Here is a 15,532-nt window from a genome sequence, read left to right on the forward strand (position 1 = left end):
GTGCTATTTCCTGCTGGAGAAGACACCTCCTGGGTCCCTGCTGCCGAAGGAGGCACTGGGGGTTCTGGTGGCCTGTTTTCGCAGCTGTATATACTCACCACACTCCAGCTGACTAGAAGGTGAGGTATCATCCAGCCTTTGGTCTTCCAAAACACGTGCTTCCCCAGGAGTACCCGGCGCAGTTCTCTCCTCTGGGCAAGCTCTGGTGTGCTCAGTTGCGCATTATCCGGGGGATTCAGGGTAGCTTGTTCCTTAGAACCGTGCGTCTTGCCGTAGCAAACTAAATACCCGCATCTACCAGCGGCCTGTAGCAAACCTCTGAGAAACTTCAGGCGTGTAGAAGTATAACGTCAATATTGCCTGCCAGATAAACATTTGTTTAGACTGGTGCTGCTGGTTGTGCTTAGACTAGACCTTTGTAAACGTGGGCTTATCACACACGGTAGATGTTCCTGAGAAATGGGAAGCATTTTGCTCTATCGAAACGCTTGTTGAAGTAGCTCTAATGATTTTTAGAATGTCTTCGTTAGATTTAGGTAGAGTTTAGGCCTTCTTTTTAATGCGGCTGAAGTGATATAAACAGAATACTTAGCTTCACAGATTGGGAAAATAGTAACTCAAATTAAATCCTAAGGTTTATCAAACTTTGTTTTCCCCAACTTTTTTTTTTTTTAAATATACTGAACAGAATCAATATGTCATGCTGACATTAGTGGTTTGATGTGATATATTGTGATACAGAATTTTGTAGAATTTTCTTGCTGCCCTGCTAATGCTCATCCCAAAGTCCTCCTGTAAAAGGCTGAAGAGGCATGATAGTACTTTAATAAGAGTTTTTGCAACATTTTACACTTAAAACATATTTGGTTGGTTGGTTTTGCTGTAGAAACACAGAACCAAACACTCAAGGTACTTCATGGAAGAATTGTGGCTAGAACCAAAATGGATGTAGGTTTTCTGGCCCCATTTGTTGCTTGTGTTAAAACTTCAAGACCCCATCCCCAATCCAGAAAAAAACTTCATGACCCTGGACTTAAAAGATCTAAACCTCTTTGAAAATAAAATGTGAGGGGGGCTCATAGAGTTGATGATATTTTTAGGGTACCAGTTTTATTTCTCATATGGCCACATTTATCCTTTAGAAATCTAATCAATTAAAAATCCTAAATGAAAAGCTACTTGGAACTAGAAAATTGTGATTTTTCATTAAAGAAATAGTGAACTGGGTGGTACAGCATCTTTGAATTTTCAACTCAGAAAAAGTACTTTAAGAACCTGTGTTCTCAGTGGGAGGTGTCGGTTTTCTGGCAGCGGGCATTGGACAAGCTCTCCTTCTGAACTCTGCAGAACATATATTTATTTTCATTTTTTCTGTTGTAGAAGAAATGATGCAAAGATTAACCCTGACCTTCCATCTAAGAGCTCTCCGATCTGGAGATTAGCTGTGAAAGACTTGAGGGAGCCCCTAGCAATGAGCGGGACGTTATTTCCTAGTGGCCTCTCTTTCCCCTGGACTAATAGAGGGATGTGGATACATACGCTTGAACTTCAGCTAAAGCTTAGATAAATATTTACTAATCCTATTACAGTTTAATTGGCAACAAATTTAGAAGCAGGGGCAACAGTATTTCCTTAACGACCATTTCTAATGCGTTGGGGTTTTTTTATATGAACTGCACAGACAGTCTCTCAAGAACTGAAACAATAATAGGGCATTTTACTGACAAACTAACTATGACTTATCTAAAACACCCCTGATGAGTGCTAGAAACCCAAAGCTTATGGGATTATTTTAAAAATACTTCTGGCATCTAATCCATGCCCAGAATTGGGGTCTACCTGTGTTATGAATCCCTTTACACTGTAAGCTGTGAGCTTCTGTGATGGCTCAGCACACAGCGTATCCCAAACGGAGAATCCGAGGCGGTGTTACACCCTCCCTAGCAGACTGCTTGGGATGACGATCATGAGAGGCACGAGTTCCGATGACAGAAGGCCCTGCAAAGCAATGAGTTACATCAAATTACAACTCTCTTCTGTCCCCTGTGGAGATTCAGCTTGGAAGAAGCAGATAAAATATGTGTAGGTGCATTAAGCGTTGCTTTATAACACAGTTAACCTGAGCAGAGCTACGGGAGGAAAGCCAAAACCTGCGGGCACAAAGCACGGCACGTGTATATCCAGTTACTTGATGTGTTGCTATAGACACATAACTGAGTATTGACGGTTTTTATAGGCATAAGTAGTATTTAGAAGGCTTGGATACTCTCTTTAAAACACGGCTTCCTAAACAAACAGGGAGAAAGTCTTTGTTTAAAGGGGTTTTTCTGGTGGGTTGTTTTTTGTTTGTTTGCTTGTTTTGTAAGAACACTCCATTTTTGTAGTGAGGTGCCCCGTCTGCAGAGTGCAGTCTTGACTGACATTTTTAGAAGTGGAATGGAATGGGGACCACTAGAAAAAAATTCAAGAGCTTGAAAGTGGAGATATTTCAATAAATGTTCTCCATCAGAGTGTTTAAAAACACAACTAAAAAAACCCTTGTACCCCTGGTGAAGTCAGCCCAGTATTTGCTCAGTTATTTACTCAAGTCGAGTTGAATTTAATTCTTCTGCAAAGGGCTTTGATTTAACCTTTAGCGAGTTCTGCATCCCATCGCTAAGAGAAGTGAAACAAACAGTCTGTTCAGGAGAATAAAGCAAGAACAGAGAGTGCAGAACGCCCTATCGAGAAAAGGAGAGGACTCTGACCAGGCTGATCCAACATCGTGTACCAGTGAGGCGCAGGTTTTGCAGGGACGCCTCATTATAATAAAGGATCAATTCTGGTCCAGCACAGATCTGTGGAGCTGGCAAGCTGGTCCTCCCGGTATATTTAACTTTGACTAAGGTTTCCATGACTAACGGAATACCATTTCCTTTCCTCCATCCTTCCTTTTAACAGAATTTGAGAATCCAGGTGTTAGTAGCTGAAGTTTGGGGATCTTGTAAAGGCAAACGTGAGGAGAGCCAGGAAAGGAGGAAGGTCTCAGTACATGGTGCATTATTATTTGTCACTGAAGTAGGAACAAAGGTGTGTTCCATACCAGGAAATAGTAAAAACAAACAGTGGAAAGCGAGAAGCTTGTACTTGCTTGCTACCTTCTTACAAGCAGCACCACTTTTTTGTGGCTTTTGTGGCTGTACCCCTATACCAAGGGTGTGTTTTTTCTGGGAGATTAACTTCTGTATTTATACACCTAAAAATAGATGTATGTAATTCCTTTTGTTGCAATCTTGTAAAGAAACAGAGTATTTTGAAAGCTAATGCCATTTCTGCTAACGGCAGTACTGGATTCTTGCCTGGGGTGTTACCAAGCTAACTGGTGACTCACTGGTGAGGCAGATGATTCGTGCTCTCTCTCTGTTTTTTGGGGGTTTTTTTATAGTAAGTTATTCTATGGAACAAGTGCTGATGTCACAGCAATTTGGGATATCAGTCAAAGGGTTTTCCCTGTAATTCATGCTAAAGTCTTTGACTGGGAGCTTGTCTCCAAATCTTGCAAGTGTAATTTACCCAAGAAGGCTTTAAAAAACGTGTTGATTTTGTATTTGAAGATCAGAATTTGAGACTCTTTTTGCCAAATTTCAGCTAAATCAGTAAAAGAAAAAAAAGTTCTACCTTAGTTCAAGGGCCATTCTTCTTGAGTTGATACTCCTTAGTGCTTTTCGTGGATTTATTTGCCTGAAGGAAAAACTAGGCACCATAGAAATTGTGTACAGTTTGCCTTACTGCGTGATAGTATAAATTAAACTACAGAGTAGGTGTAACCTGTAAAAAATAGGTTTTTGGCAATGTTTTATTTTATTGTTCTTTGCTAGTGATAAAATGCTGTGTTCCCAGGCCTGGTCCACCCGTAGATATGTTGATTATGCAGAATTTTAATCCTTGTAGAACCGACTGCTTGTATCTCTGTGGGGTTTTTCACGGCATAGGTCCATAGTGCTCAGTTCGTGGGGTGTGCAGAGGTCTAAAACCGTAACGACTTTCACACTAGTGAAGATGAATATATTTACCCACAGGACCAGCAAGGGGTCCATGTAACATACGATGTGGCTTTAGAGGATCTGAAGGAGCTTGAGGAACAGCTGCTGTTTGTGGGCAGCCAGTATATTGAGAAAGATAAAAGTCAGGTCACAGGACCAAACGACCCGTGATAATTTGGTTTGCTGTTTTCAAGGTAGGGCGATCCTATGACTTCTTGAATAATTGCTGTACTTCTGCAGGACCAAGTTCTAAGAACTAAGCTGGGTGGGTGTGTTGATCTGCCTGAAGGTCAGGTGGCTGCACAGAGGGATCTGGACAGGCTGGATCAATGGGCTGAGGTCAACTGTATGAAATTCAACAAGACCAAGTGCCGGGTCCTGCACTTGGCCAAGTGCCGGGTCCTGCACTTGGGTCAAAACAACCCCCTGCAACACTACAGGCTTGGGGAAGAGTGGCTGGAAATTGCCTGTCAGAAAAGGACCTGGGGGTGCTGGTCAACAGCTGATTGAACATGAGCCAGCAGAGTGCCCAGGTGGCCAAGAAGGCCAATGGCATCCTGGCTTGTACCAGCACTAGTGTGGCCAGCAGGAGCAGGGAGTGATTGTCCCCCTGTACTGGGCACTGGTGAGGCCACACCTTGAGTCCTGTGTCCAGTTTTGGGCCCCTCACTGCAAGAAGGACGTTGAGGGGCTGGAGCGGGTTCAGAGAAGGGCAACAAAAGTAGCGAGGGGTTTAGAGACCTTCTCTTAGGGACTTCCCCAGCTGAGGGAACTGGGATTGTTTAGCCTGGAGAAGAGGAGGCTCGGGGGAGACCTTATCGCTCTCTACAGCTACCTGTAAGGAGGTTGTAGAGAGATGGGGGTTGGTCTCTTCTCCCATGTTATGAATGACAGGACGAGAGGAAATGGCCTTAAGTTGCATCAGGGCAAATTTAGGTTGGCTATCAGGAAAAATTTCTTTACAGAGAGAGTCATTAAGCATTGGAAAAGGCTGCCCAGTTTGGTTTAAACCCTGGAGGGGTTTAAAAACCATGTGAAGGTGGTGCTGAGGGACATGGTTTAGGGACCCTGGCAGTGCAGGGGGAACGAACGGTCGGACTCGATGATCTTAAAGGTCTCTTCCAACCAGATGATTCTGTGATTCTAACCAGATTTTGTGGATCTTTCTTTATCCTCCTAGTTAGCCAAGTGATGAATGTGTTGCAAGGATCTAACTGAGCATGTGGAATTGCTTGTCACATGTTGCTAATGTCACAGTTTTGCACTTATTCAGGGTCACAGACATCAAAGTCATCCTGGAGGGGAAAATAACACAGAAGGGACATATGCTGATGTAGTTAAATAACATAATAGGCAAGCACATCTTCAAGGCACAGAGAGAGTCAGGAAAGAAAAATGTTAATTGTTTCTGAATGTCTTTTAATTAATGTATTGGATTGCTATTCTGCAGAACTATATTTACCTCCCACCACTTTTAAACTTTTCTCAGCTGTAAATAAGAAGTTGCAAATTATTTTATGTTCCAGACTTCCTTTTTTCCTGCTGCTTTTTTTTATAGTAGGAACTGAGTTGAGACAGACTGTATTACTGATTTCTAAAAAGAGCAGCTGTTCTTCTAGAATAATGAGGAAGAAGAAGCTCGTAACTGTAGAAATTATGGGGGAAGGGCCATTAGAAGCAGTGAATAAACGGCACAAATACATATAATATTCAGAGAATTGCACAAAACATCTCTTAAATAACTGGAATGATTTTCTATGTTGATAGGATAACGGTTTTGATGATTTACCATGCTTCCCTAAAATTCCATGTTCCTACACAGAATGCAGGACATAGCTGAGGATTAAGATGGCCAAAAACCTTTACAAACCTTTGAAAAATGCCTGCTAGGACCTTCTTTGAAGTCACCTGAAGGTCCTCACTGTGGGTCTTCTGGAGCATCTTATGATCATATGAGGAGAAGCTGAGAGAACTGGGACTGTTCTGCCCGGACAAGGCTCCGGGGAGATCTAATCAGTGTGTGTACGCACCTCATGGAAGGGAATGAAGAAGAAGGGATTCAGACTCTTCTCAGTGGTCTCCACTGACAGGACCAGAGGCAATGGGCACAAATTGAAACACATGAAATTCCATCTGAACACAAGAAAACACATTTTTACTGTGAGGGTGGTCACACACGGGCACAGGTTGCCCAGAGAAGGTGTGGATCTGCATCTGTGGAGATACTCAAAACCTGATCGGGCACTGATCTGGGCAACCCCCCCTAGGTGACCCTGTTTGGGAGCAGGGGGTTGGGCTGGATGACCTGCAGAGTTCCCTCCCCGGAACGGGGTATTCTGGTAGTTTGAACTAACAGTTCCTGTGCCTTATCACCCGCACGCAGCAGACTCGAGGACTGATTATGCCCAAACCGTCCTAGCTCGTTACGCTCCTTCTTGGTGTGGTCTCTTTCTGTGTGCCATGAACCCAAACACTTTTAATGCTGACTTCTCCAATGCTCATGGACTTCAAACGACTCTCTTGTTCAGCTTTTGAAAAATAAGGCAGTTATAGTCAGGAGCTGAAGAGTAGCTCTCTTCTACTTACCCCATGGCTGATTTTTAACTCTGCATCTCTAAACACTTCAGATTCACTCTACTGATTTTTCATTTATTGTCAAAATTAGCTTAATTTAGATAGTATCACAACCAAAGAACCAAAAGGAGGATTTCTTTAAGGATTTCTTAGGCGTTGATAGAGTAGAAACATTTCCAGTGATTATTTTTTCCTTCCTTCACAGTCATTTTTAAACTATGAGAACTGACTTTTCTAATAGCAAGACATCTGAAAAGAAAGTCCTCCCCTGGGTCTGCCCTCTGCCCTGCTATACCTCTTTGTAAAATTTATCTTTGAGTAGTCTGTGACGCTTTTCTGTGATCTGAGACTGAAGGTGAGGTACCGAAGACAACCCCAGCATGATTTGGTGCCGTGAAAAATGAAGCTTCTCTTCTCTTTCCTCCCCTAGTTTTCTTGTGCTTTCTCTGGCTTTGTCTCTTAATGTGGGTCTTTTGAACTCTGGCCATCACCCTTTATCTCAAGGAATATTTGTTAAAAGATGGTGGACGAGAGTTGTTTAAAGCAAATGCCTGGTGTGCTTGTTCTTTGTCTTGCAGAATACTCTAGAGCCCTCCAAAGCTTACGGGAGCTTCTCCTGACCTAGGGTTCCCTGGCAAATAAAACCCACAGCCCTGTGCTATCAATACGCCCTGGGACTCCAGGCATGTGGAAATCCCTCTGATACTGGCATCTGCTTGTTTTCTACCTTCATTTTTTGGCTTAGGCAACGTAATTTGTGAGCAGTTCAGTGGCAGAAACGTCCTTGGCTGGGCACACGCCTCTGTGGATCGATTTGCTGTGCTGCTTGACCTCTGGACCCATGAAACTGCTCTTTTGGAAAAAAAATGCCACGCACAGAACCTTTTCTCGAACTGCAAACAGTGATTTGCAATCAGTTCACTCTGGGTTGCGTAAGACTTCCTTTCAACAACGTTTCCTGCTGTGTACAGGGATGCCAGGGCCAGCAACGCGGGTGTTGGTGCAGGTTTCAGATGTGTTGGGAGCCTGGCGCTGGGCTGGGTGCAGAGAACTGGAGCTGCGGGGTGCCGTGAGTGGGGTCCCAAGGACCCACGTAGTCACTTTTGCAATAAAGGAGAAGAAAGCTCTTGTTGTCAGACAGCAGCTTCTCTAGTGCTGGAAGCGCTTCTGCAAGGTGTTAGAGACAGTCCCCCACCGCTGGACAAGAGCTAACGCGGAGCATATTGTGTCCCTCCTTGTGTGCCAGGGAATGGAGTGAATGCAGACCAGGATGAACTAGGTCCAGCCCTGAGGAGCCTGGGCCATCAGGAAGGCCAAGATGCAATTTTTCTTTTTTTTCCTTTTCCTGTGGTCCTGGCTGTCGCTGCTTTCTGGGGCTGGTGCAGGAAACATCATGGCTGTCATTAGAATTGTAATCATTGCATCTTTGTGAAGCCCATGGAGGACAAACTCAGCTGGTTAGACCCATCATTTGGATTACCCTTTGTTAGGGGAACCAGAGATACATTTCATATATTACAGTATAAAAAACAACCCATTTATTAATAAAACCTATATATATTATAAATTTATTTCTTCTTTATTAGTGAATGCATTTGAGCAAAGGATGCCATGATTTAGTATGAATTTAAAAAACTCCAGCAAACAAACCAACACTGAAAATGTGTACTAAGTGACTCGTAGGTTTGCCATTCACAAGGGCCGCTGCATATCCTGTTGGCTTTCTCCTTCCTCTCTCTGAATCTCGTCATGTGTCTGGTTTTACCGTGGGACAGGAAAGCAAGAGGCTTTCTGCCCAAAGACTTCAGTCCTGAGAGATGAAAATTAGAGCAGTTCAGAGGAAGGGACCCAGAGGAGCTTGGAAAGTTCTTTCTGACTCTGGGTCTCCCCAGTCCCAAGGACCATGCTGTGAGGGCGGGCAGTGGAGAGGACCAGGTAGTGCTCTTCAGAAGCAGGGAGAGATGGCACTAACTGAGGTGGCCTTCAGGAACTTGAATGTTTTGTGCTCAGTGCTGGAGTAACACAGGGCAGCTCTCAAAACAGGAGTGCTAGAGGATGTAGGGAATCTCCTGTGTACCCCTGAAGAGTCTGTAAATAAAAAACCTTTTAAACTAAAGTAGTTGTATGTAGTGTAGGAAATCTCCGAAGGCCACTCTGCCGTTTTCATGGAGGAGCTTTGTGTGATGGAGCTGTATGAAACACTGTCTAATTGCCTAGTTCTCTAAGAAGACTTTCCAGAAGACTTTCCTGTCCTCTGTGTATGAGCATGCTACCTCTGTGAGTCTGTCTTTTATTTTTATCACGGGCCTTCCATATAAGGAACGTTGCTTTCCATTTAGAAGAAAACTCCCAGTAGAGGAGAATGAAACTTCTACAGCAACAATGCACAAATTCTTTTCCAAAACCATCAGAGTGTATTCTGGAACTGCTCTCACAACCCAACTCAGGGCAGGATTCAATGTACAGATGGGCTGTTGCTGGAGATCTTTTGCTTTTAGCTGAAATTAAGTGGGAGTTGGTCTCACTGGCGATGCTTCCAGCTGGGACAGAGCTCTTTCTGAAGGAGGAAACAATAGCCCTTTGTCCAGCAGCTGAGACAGCTTAGCTTGCCCGATATAAAATGGCTTATGGCCTGTTGCTCAAGCATTATCTTAGCTTCCTGCAGAACAGTTCAGGTCAGGCAGGTCTGAATCAGAGAACTTGACTGTTTCCATTGAAAGCTGGATTCTCAGCTACCACGTTACGTCCTAAGCCCTTCTAAATCTTCCCCTTCCACAGTATTCTGGTCTCAGTAAGGAAAGTAATGTGGATGCTTTTCCACTTCTGTGTCGATGTGAAATAGCCAGATGTAGGTCACTGACGTGACCAGTTTGACCGGAAGCAAGGCAAGTTGTTTTTTCAATCCCCTAATTGCCACCTGACCAAAAAGCACCACAGCGTCATCTCAAGAGTTCACGAGTTGTCATGCTTGGCACGTTTCTTCTTCTGTCCGAAGCTGTGGCTATTTGTAAATTTTGTAATTTGTAAAATTTGCAAATAAAAAATTTTTATATAAATAAAGCTTTACAGCTATTCTTGGTAGAGTATCCTGAAGAGGCATGTGCCTTTGTACATCTGTAATTTAATTTACATCTTCAGTTAATTTGGAATTTCTCCAAAAAATGTCAAGTAACAGCGGCAGTCATTGCCAAATGAGATAACGGTGGGGTCTCGGATGAGTCTGCAGGTATCAGGCTGGAGGAAATGGAGTTTTTTTGAAGATGTGAAACCAGTGTGTGTGCTGGAAAAGAAGCAGAGAATGGATTGGATGTGGAAAGAAGCAGAGGTTTTTAAATTAGTAAGTACATTGCTTTGTTACTTTTTTAAAGGAAAAATGTGTAGCATAAAAAATCTTCTTGCTTCAGTAGAGAAAAGACAGCTCTACCTGTGCAAGATTTGGAAGAAGTTTCTCCTGTGAGCAGTTTGTGTTCTGTTCTTGAGCCTTCTGATGACACATCCAGTAATATCCTAGGCCAGAAACGTTGATGCCATACCCGCTTACTGCCGGTTTGACACAGGCGGCAACGTACGCAGTCAGAAATGTTTCCCCAACCAAGAATGAACATCTGGGTGATTTAACATTTCTAAACATACTTCTGAATATCTCTTCAGCTTCTAGATGTTTACTTTGAAGCTTACCACCATGCTTTGGACCAGAGGAAGACTCTGCTTTGGCCCAAGCAGTAACTGACATCGTGCTTAAATGTCCACGTTTCGATCTCAACTTTGAACATTTTGTCAACACCTACAAAGACGAGTGCATCTGTTTACAACTTCATCTGCAGCTACTGAGGGACAGAGTAAACCAACAAGCAGGTCGAGTTTGCAGTATATCCACCTCGGGGAAGTAAAGGTGAAATCCAGCCGGGGAAGCTTTGATTACAGCCTGCGTGGATGTGCGGTGTAAAGGTGGGGCAATACTAATTTAACAGTGAAGTCTGTGGATGCTTTGCAAGTTGGAGGCCTGAAGCTCAAGAGCAGAAAGATATGATTACCTCAGTATCAGAAAGAAAATGTGGGGAAGATTGCAGAGCCTCATTTGTTCTGTTAAAGCCACGTGTGCTGCTGTTTGAGACAATTAGAAATAATAGTTGAGAGGGGTGGATGATAAATAAAATTGTAATCTATATTTATTCTGCAATGCAGTGGATAAGGAACTAGTCGTGTTCACAGCAGGAGAGAAAAGACTTTAAAAAGAGTATAAACAAAGCTTGTACTTTAAAGTGCACTTCGAAAAGCAGCGTGTTTCAGATCGCTGTGAATTCCCGTGCTACTAATTAAAGCACAACATTTGAAATCCTCACCTTTTCCCTCTGGTTTAAAAATCTGCCTCAGCTTCCCTCTGTATCCTGCCACGAGATATTTCCTTCCTCTGAGCTTTGACTTCAGAGCTTGCAAGTTGGGAATTTTAGTTCGCTGACCTTCGTAACTTGGTTTTTAGTCCACAAATGGAAGTGGAGGTTTGGGCGCAGGAGGCTCCGGCTCTGGTGCTCTTGCCACTAACGCTGCCGTATAGCTAGCGATAAAAATGGAGCCCGGCCGGCATCGCTGCAGCTCAAATTTTGTTGGGAAGGAATGTGAAAGATTAAAAATAATTTTAGCAGGAATAATTCATCTAGAGTGGGTACATATATAATTGATTTGAAAATGTGTGTGTGTTTATTTATATGAATTATTGCAGCTTATGTTTAAATGAAGAATAGTTGGTTTTACCTTGATTTCTAGCGACGTGTGGATTTTATTGACACTTGTGTTTATTGCTGAGTTTTAGATAGATGCCCAGAGGGAATTCCTCTGCAAGATGTGGCGGGGAAAGTCAGAGAGGTGACATTGGTGAATTTGGACTGCCTTGTAATGTAATTACTAAGCAGCTTATCTCTGTTAACCCGAGCCAGTGGGTAATTACGCAGTTTTATTTTTCTGGAGAGTACCTCTTTCTCTTCTAGTTTCTGGATTGATTGTAAAAATAACAGGGCTATCTGAAATAAGAGTATCTGAAAAAAAGACAGTCTTAAGGTGAATCAAGCAGTAGATGAGTCTCTCTCTCATGTTATTTAGTCTTCTGGCAATTTAAGAAGCCAGAAAAACATTCAAAGAAGAAAAGTGACTCCTCCCCCACTGCCTCTCCACCACCCCTTCATGACAATGAATTCAATAACTGCATCTTGCAGTGCACTGGGGCATTGCTATTCCCACGGGCACAGACTTCTCAACAGCGAGGATGGAAGGGGGAACTAAGGTTAGCCTTGCTTCGGACGTGCTGCACCGGTATCCTGACCCGGCTTCACTGCCCTTTGAGCACAGTCTGTTCCTCTTCCGAGCACAACTGTCCGGCTGGGTGTGCGCGTACTCTGTTGTCACACACGGACTCCACACGTGAGCTGTGGGTGATGCCAAGGGTTTACACAGCAGCTAAGACACACCCAGAAGCCAAGAGCCCCTTGCCTCTGGTCCCTTCTGGTTCCCCACCTCTGTCTCAAACCCCTTGGCCCTATTCCTCCCCCTACACACATTTTGATTTTGTGTTGGTTATCTGAGGGCTGATTTTCAAATGCAGTTTTAATAGGTGGGCATAACAGATGTCAATAAAACACAGCAGCTAACAAAACATTCTCTGTTTTCATTATGAGACTACTTAGATGTGTTCCAACATAACTCTGTTCATCAAGGCTTCAGTGTTGTTTTCAGATTTGCTGTTTGGTGTTTGATTTCTGATGGGCACTAAAGCCATTGCAATTTATTCTTGCAAATTATTCTTGCAAATTATTCTTGCAAATTCAGCAATTGCAAGGTTTCTTTATACAGAGAATTCATAAAAGTTTTATTTGAGAGCTATCTGTTCTTCCTTCGGTTTTGTTGTTTTTAAGTCCTGCTTTGAAGAACGTGTATTTGCTGGAGTTTCACTTGGTCTCGTGTGCTTGATCCCCAAAGCTCTTGAGTAGATTTACCGGGAACTCTACAGCATCTGCAGGCCAAAACCAGCCCGTAAAGCAAGTAATCTAGAAAAACAAGTACTCCAGCTGATGAGTGGCTAACTGTGGAAAAAACAGAAACATTTCACAGCTCTCAACTTCCAAAAGACACAAGTTCCATTTTTATGTTGCGAAAAAACATAAAAATGACTCTTGAAAGCAGAATGCCCAAGAGCGTGATCTTGCTAGTTCATTTACACTTGCTGGTTAAAGTTCTAGCTGTGTGACTCTTAATTCAATTATTTGCTGATGATTGGTGAAGATCCATTCCACCCACCTTTAAAACAAGACTTTTTTTTTTTTTCTGCAAATGAACACAGAAAGACAGAACTCCTGGCCTCATGCCAGTATAAATTAGTAACAAAAAAAAATCAGTATAAATTAGGAACTTAAGCTTAATGACAAGGAAAATACACGCACTAAAACTGACGTGAGATCATGGTGAGTCTCCAGGTTGTGCATTTGTGTGTGTGTACAGTCTGCCAAAAAAACCCCAAACCAAACAACAAAACCCAACCAAAACCAATTCCAAAGGCTGGACATTAAAGCAAACATTGTTATAAGTGGAGCCAGTTATTAGTGTAATGTCCACCATTTCCTGGTGTAGAACTCTGAATTCTGTTGGTTATAATTTTGATAAATGCTAATTACTGTGAATGAAATTATCTATGCTGGATGTCTCTGTTGGGTTCATATTTTCTTTTTAATTAGTCGGCTTAGTTGTTGCTGAGAGCAAGGAATGGAAAAAAATTATTTTATGTGTTTTCTCTAGAAGATTGTGATAGAGCTATGCTTTGGAGTATAGGTTTCAGGTTTGTGAAGACGCGTTGGGTAGTGACATGTTGTGCTTTCATTCCTGCCAAGCTTGACCAGCATAAACTAACCTGAAATCCAGTATTGCATCATGCTCAATAGGAAGACATTAGCTGAAGTTCCTACATGCCCCGGTGTATCTATCGCCTGAGGCAAATCAGGACTTTCCACTGTCCCTGCAGTGACAGCTCTGGTCGCCGTGATCCGTGTTTGATTCGGGTCTGAGCCCTGACAACGAGTACAGGTTGCTGCTAGGCTGCGCTGCCCCTTCTCTGGAGGCGGTGGAGGAAGCTGGCTGAGCAGATCGCAGGGGAGACGCAGCAGCTCTGCTAGTGGAGCAGAGCATGGGCTGGAGCGTGGAGAAAATACAGCTGGCTTGTAAGTGGGGTGGCAGACGGTAAGTGGGAATGAAGATCGAGGTAGGTGAAAAGCTGGAGGACAGAGACTAGGACTAAGAGGCAGAGGGTTCCTTCCTTTTGGAAGAAACGGGATAAAAGTGCACTGCAGATTGGGGCTGGGGCAAGAAGGCACCTCACGTGGCAGTGGAGGGCTGAGAAGGGTTTGGTAAAGAGCCTGGCTCAAGCTGTCTGAAAGCAGTCATACGAGGACTCACTGATCAAGGGAGAGGGGGTGAAAATGAAAAGTTTGAGGCATAGAGATGGAACTGGTTAGATGAAGAGACTGTGAGGACAGTGATGGGTAAGAAAGTACAGAGGGAAGCTAAAGGCAGAAGGGCACACCCTTGTAGGATACTTCCCTCTCTGGCCTAGACCAAACCCCAAGAATTACTCATCGAGCATCTCCGTGCTACCAGTAAAATCCACTGGCAGAGTCCCACTACTCTCTTGTCCACAGCAGATCATGAACAATTCTTTTATTTTTAAATTGTAATTCCCAGAAGTCAGTGGCAGGGTTTTGCGATGGATCTCACAGTTGCCACACTGCTGTTGCCAAGGGGGAAAGGGAGGAATTTTGTTGTGTTTACTTTGTGCCCATTCTTTTTCCTCCAAGAGAAGCTGCAGATGAGACAAATGCATGCAAGCACTCAATATTTTGAGAGAACTGTTTAGACAGGTCATAAAAGTCATGCATTTAAATGTTAGGAAATTTACCTTTGCCAGAGCAGATTTAATTAGGTTTTCCTTTGCATAGGCATGATGATGCAGTTCTTTACGTGATCATTTTGTTTTTCTTTACGACATGGTATGATATCCTTTCTGGACTGCTCCTTTTGCGACCTGGAGCTCATTCTTCCATGTTATTCCAATCCTTCACTAAGGATGGTTTTGCAAGATCCATTTTTTTATTCCCCATCTGAGTTCCTAAACATCTTTCTAAGCCATAACCAAAAAATTACCCAGGGGTGAGGTAGAGATGCAGTTAGCTGGGAACAAGTACTTGTCATATATAGATAAATCAGAGTGCCAAAGGAAAAGAAAAGTGAATTCTGGAATTAAAAGAACAAATGGTCCCTGGGAAGCTGTAAGGTCTATCTTGCTCATCCCAGGCCAGGATCAGATATACTTGCATTATTCCCATGAGGTAAATAGCTGCCCTGTTCTTAAACATATCGTGTCATAGACTTTTTCAGGCAGTTTGTTGCAGTACTTCACCAGCTTCACCTTCAGCAAGTCCTTCTTAAAGTCTAGCACAGATGCGCCTTGCTCTTCTCTTGTCCTCTTTGGAAAGAGGGAGGATGCTATTCTCCTTGTAGCAGCTCTGTGAAGAAGCGCATAAAGATGGTTTGTCTTGTTCCACCCATCCAGAGTCACAGTATTACAAAAGCACTCTGTGAAGTACTGGACAAGAAGTTTCACAGCTTCTGATACTTCACCTGGGGGTGTTGTTTTTTCAAACATGTTTTTCCTCCTGTGCAGCTGTGAAGGTGCAGCGAATGGCAGGTGCTGTAATCTAGATTTATCACTAACACCCGCATGGCTGAGCTCAGATTTCCTCATGGTCTGTGATTCACTGGTCATGAGCAGTGGGGTGGGAAGCGGCCACATCTGTCCCATCTGTCACGAGCAGAGTGGCACAGCTGTACAGGTTGTGACAGACAAGGAGCACCTTTTCCTGCAGGCAGATCCAGGGGCTGTTCCTGCCACCACTTCT

The 15,532-nt window shown here is 43.4% G+C and overlaps 1 protein-coding gene across 1 annotated transcript in view; it reads left to right on the forward strand.

The window, feature by feature from the left end:
* The window catches only part of LOC104491569 (transmembrane protein FLJ37396), an 85,029-nt gene that overhangs the window by 20,342 nt on the left and 49,155 nt on the right, over positions 1-15,532 (forward strand). Inside the window, 8 exon segments of the mRNA XM_010134016.1 lie at positions 3,972-4,164; positions 7,342-7,469; positions 10,248-10,284; positions 10,287-10,447; positions 11,407-11,442; positions 11,474-11,529; positions 12,503-12,537; positions 12,540-12,629. Coding sequence (XP_010132318.1) covers positions 3,972-4,164; positions 7,342-7,469; positions 10,248-10,284; positions 10,287-10,447; positions 11,407-11,442; positions 11,474-11,529; positions 12,503-12,537; positions 12,540-12,629 — 736 coding nt within the window.

Source organism: Buceros rhinoceros, unplaced genomic scaffold, assembly GCF_000710305.1.
Source record: "Buceros rhinoceros silvestris isolate BGI_N320 unplaced genomic scaffold, ASM71030v1 scaffold2064, whole genome shotgun sequence".
Classification (NCBI taxonomy): Eukaryota; Metazoa; Chordata; class Aves; order Bucerotiformes; family Bucerotidae; genus Buceros; species Buceros rhinoceros.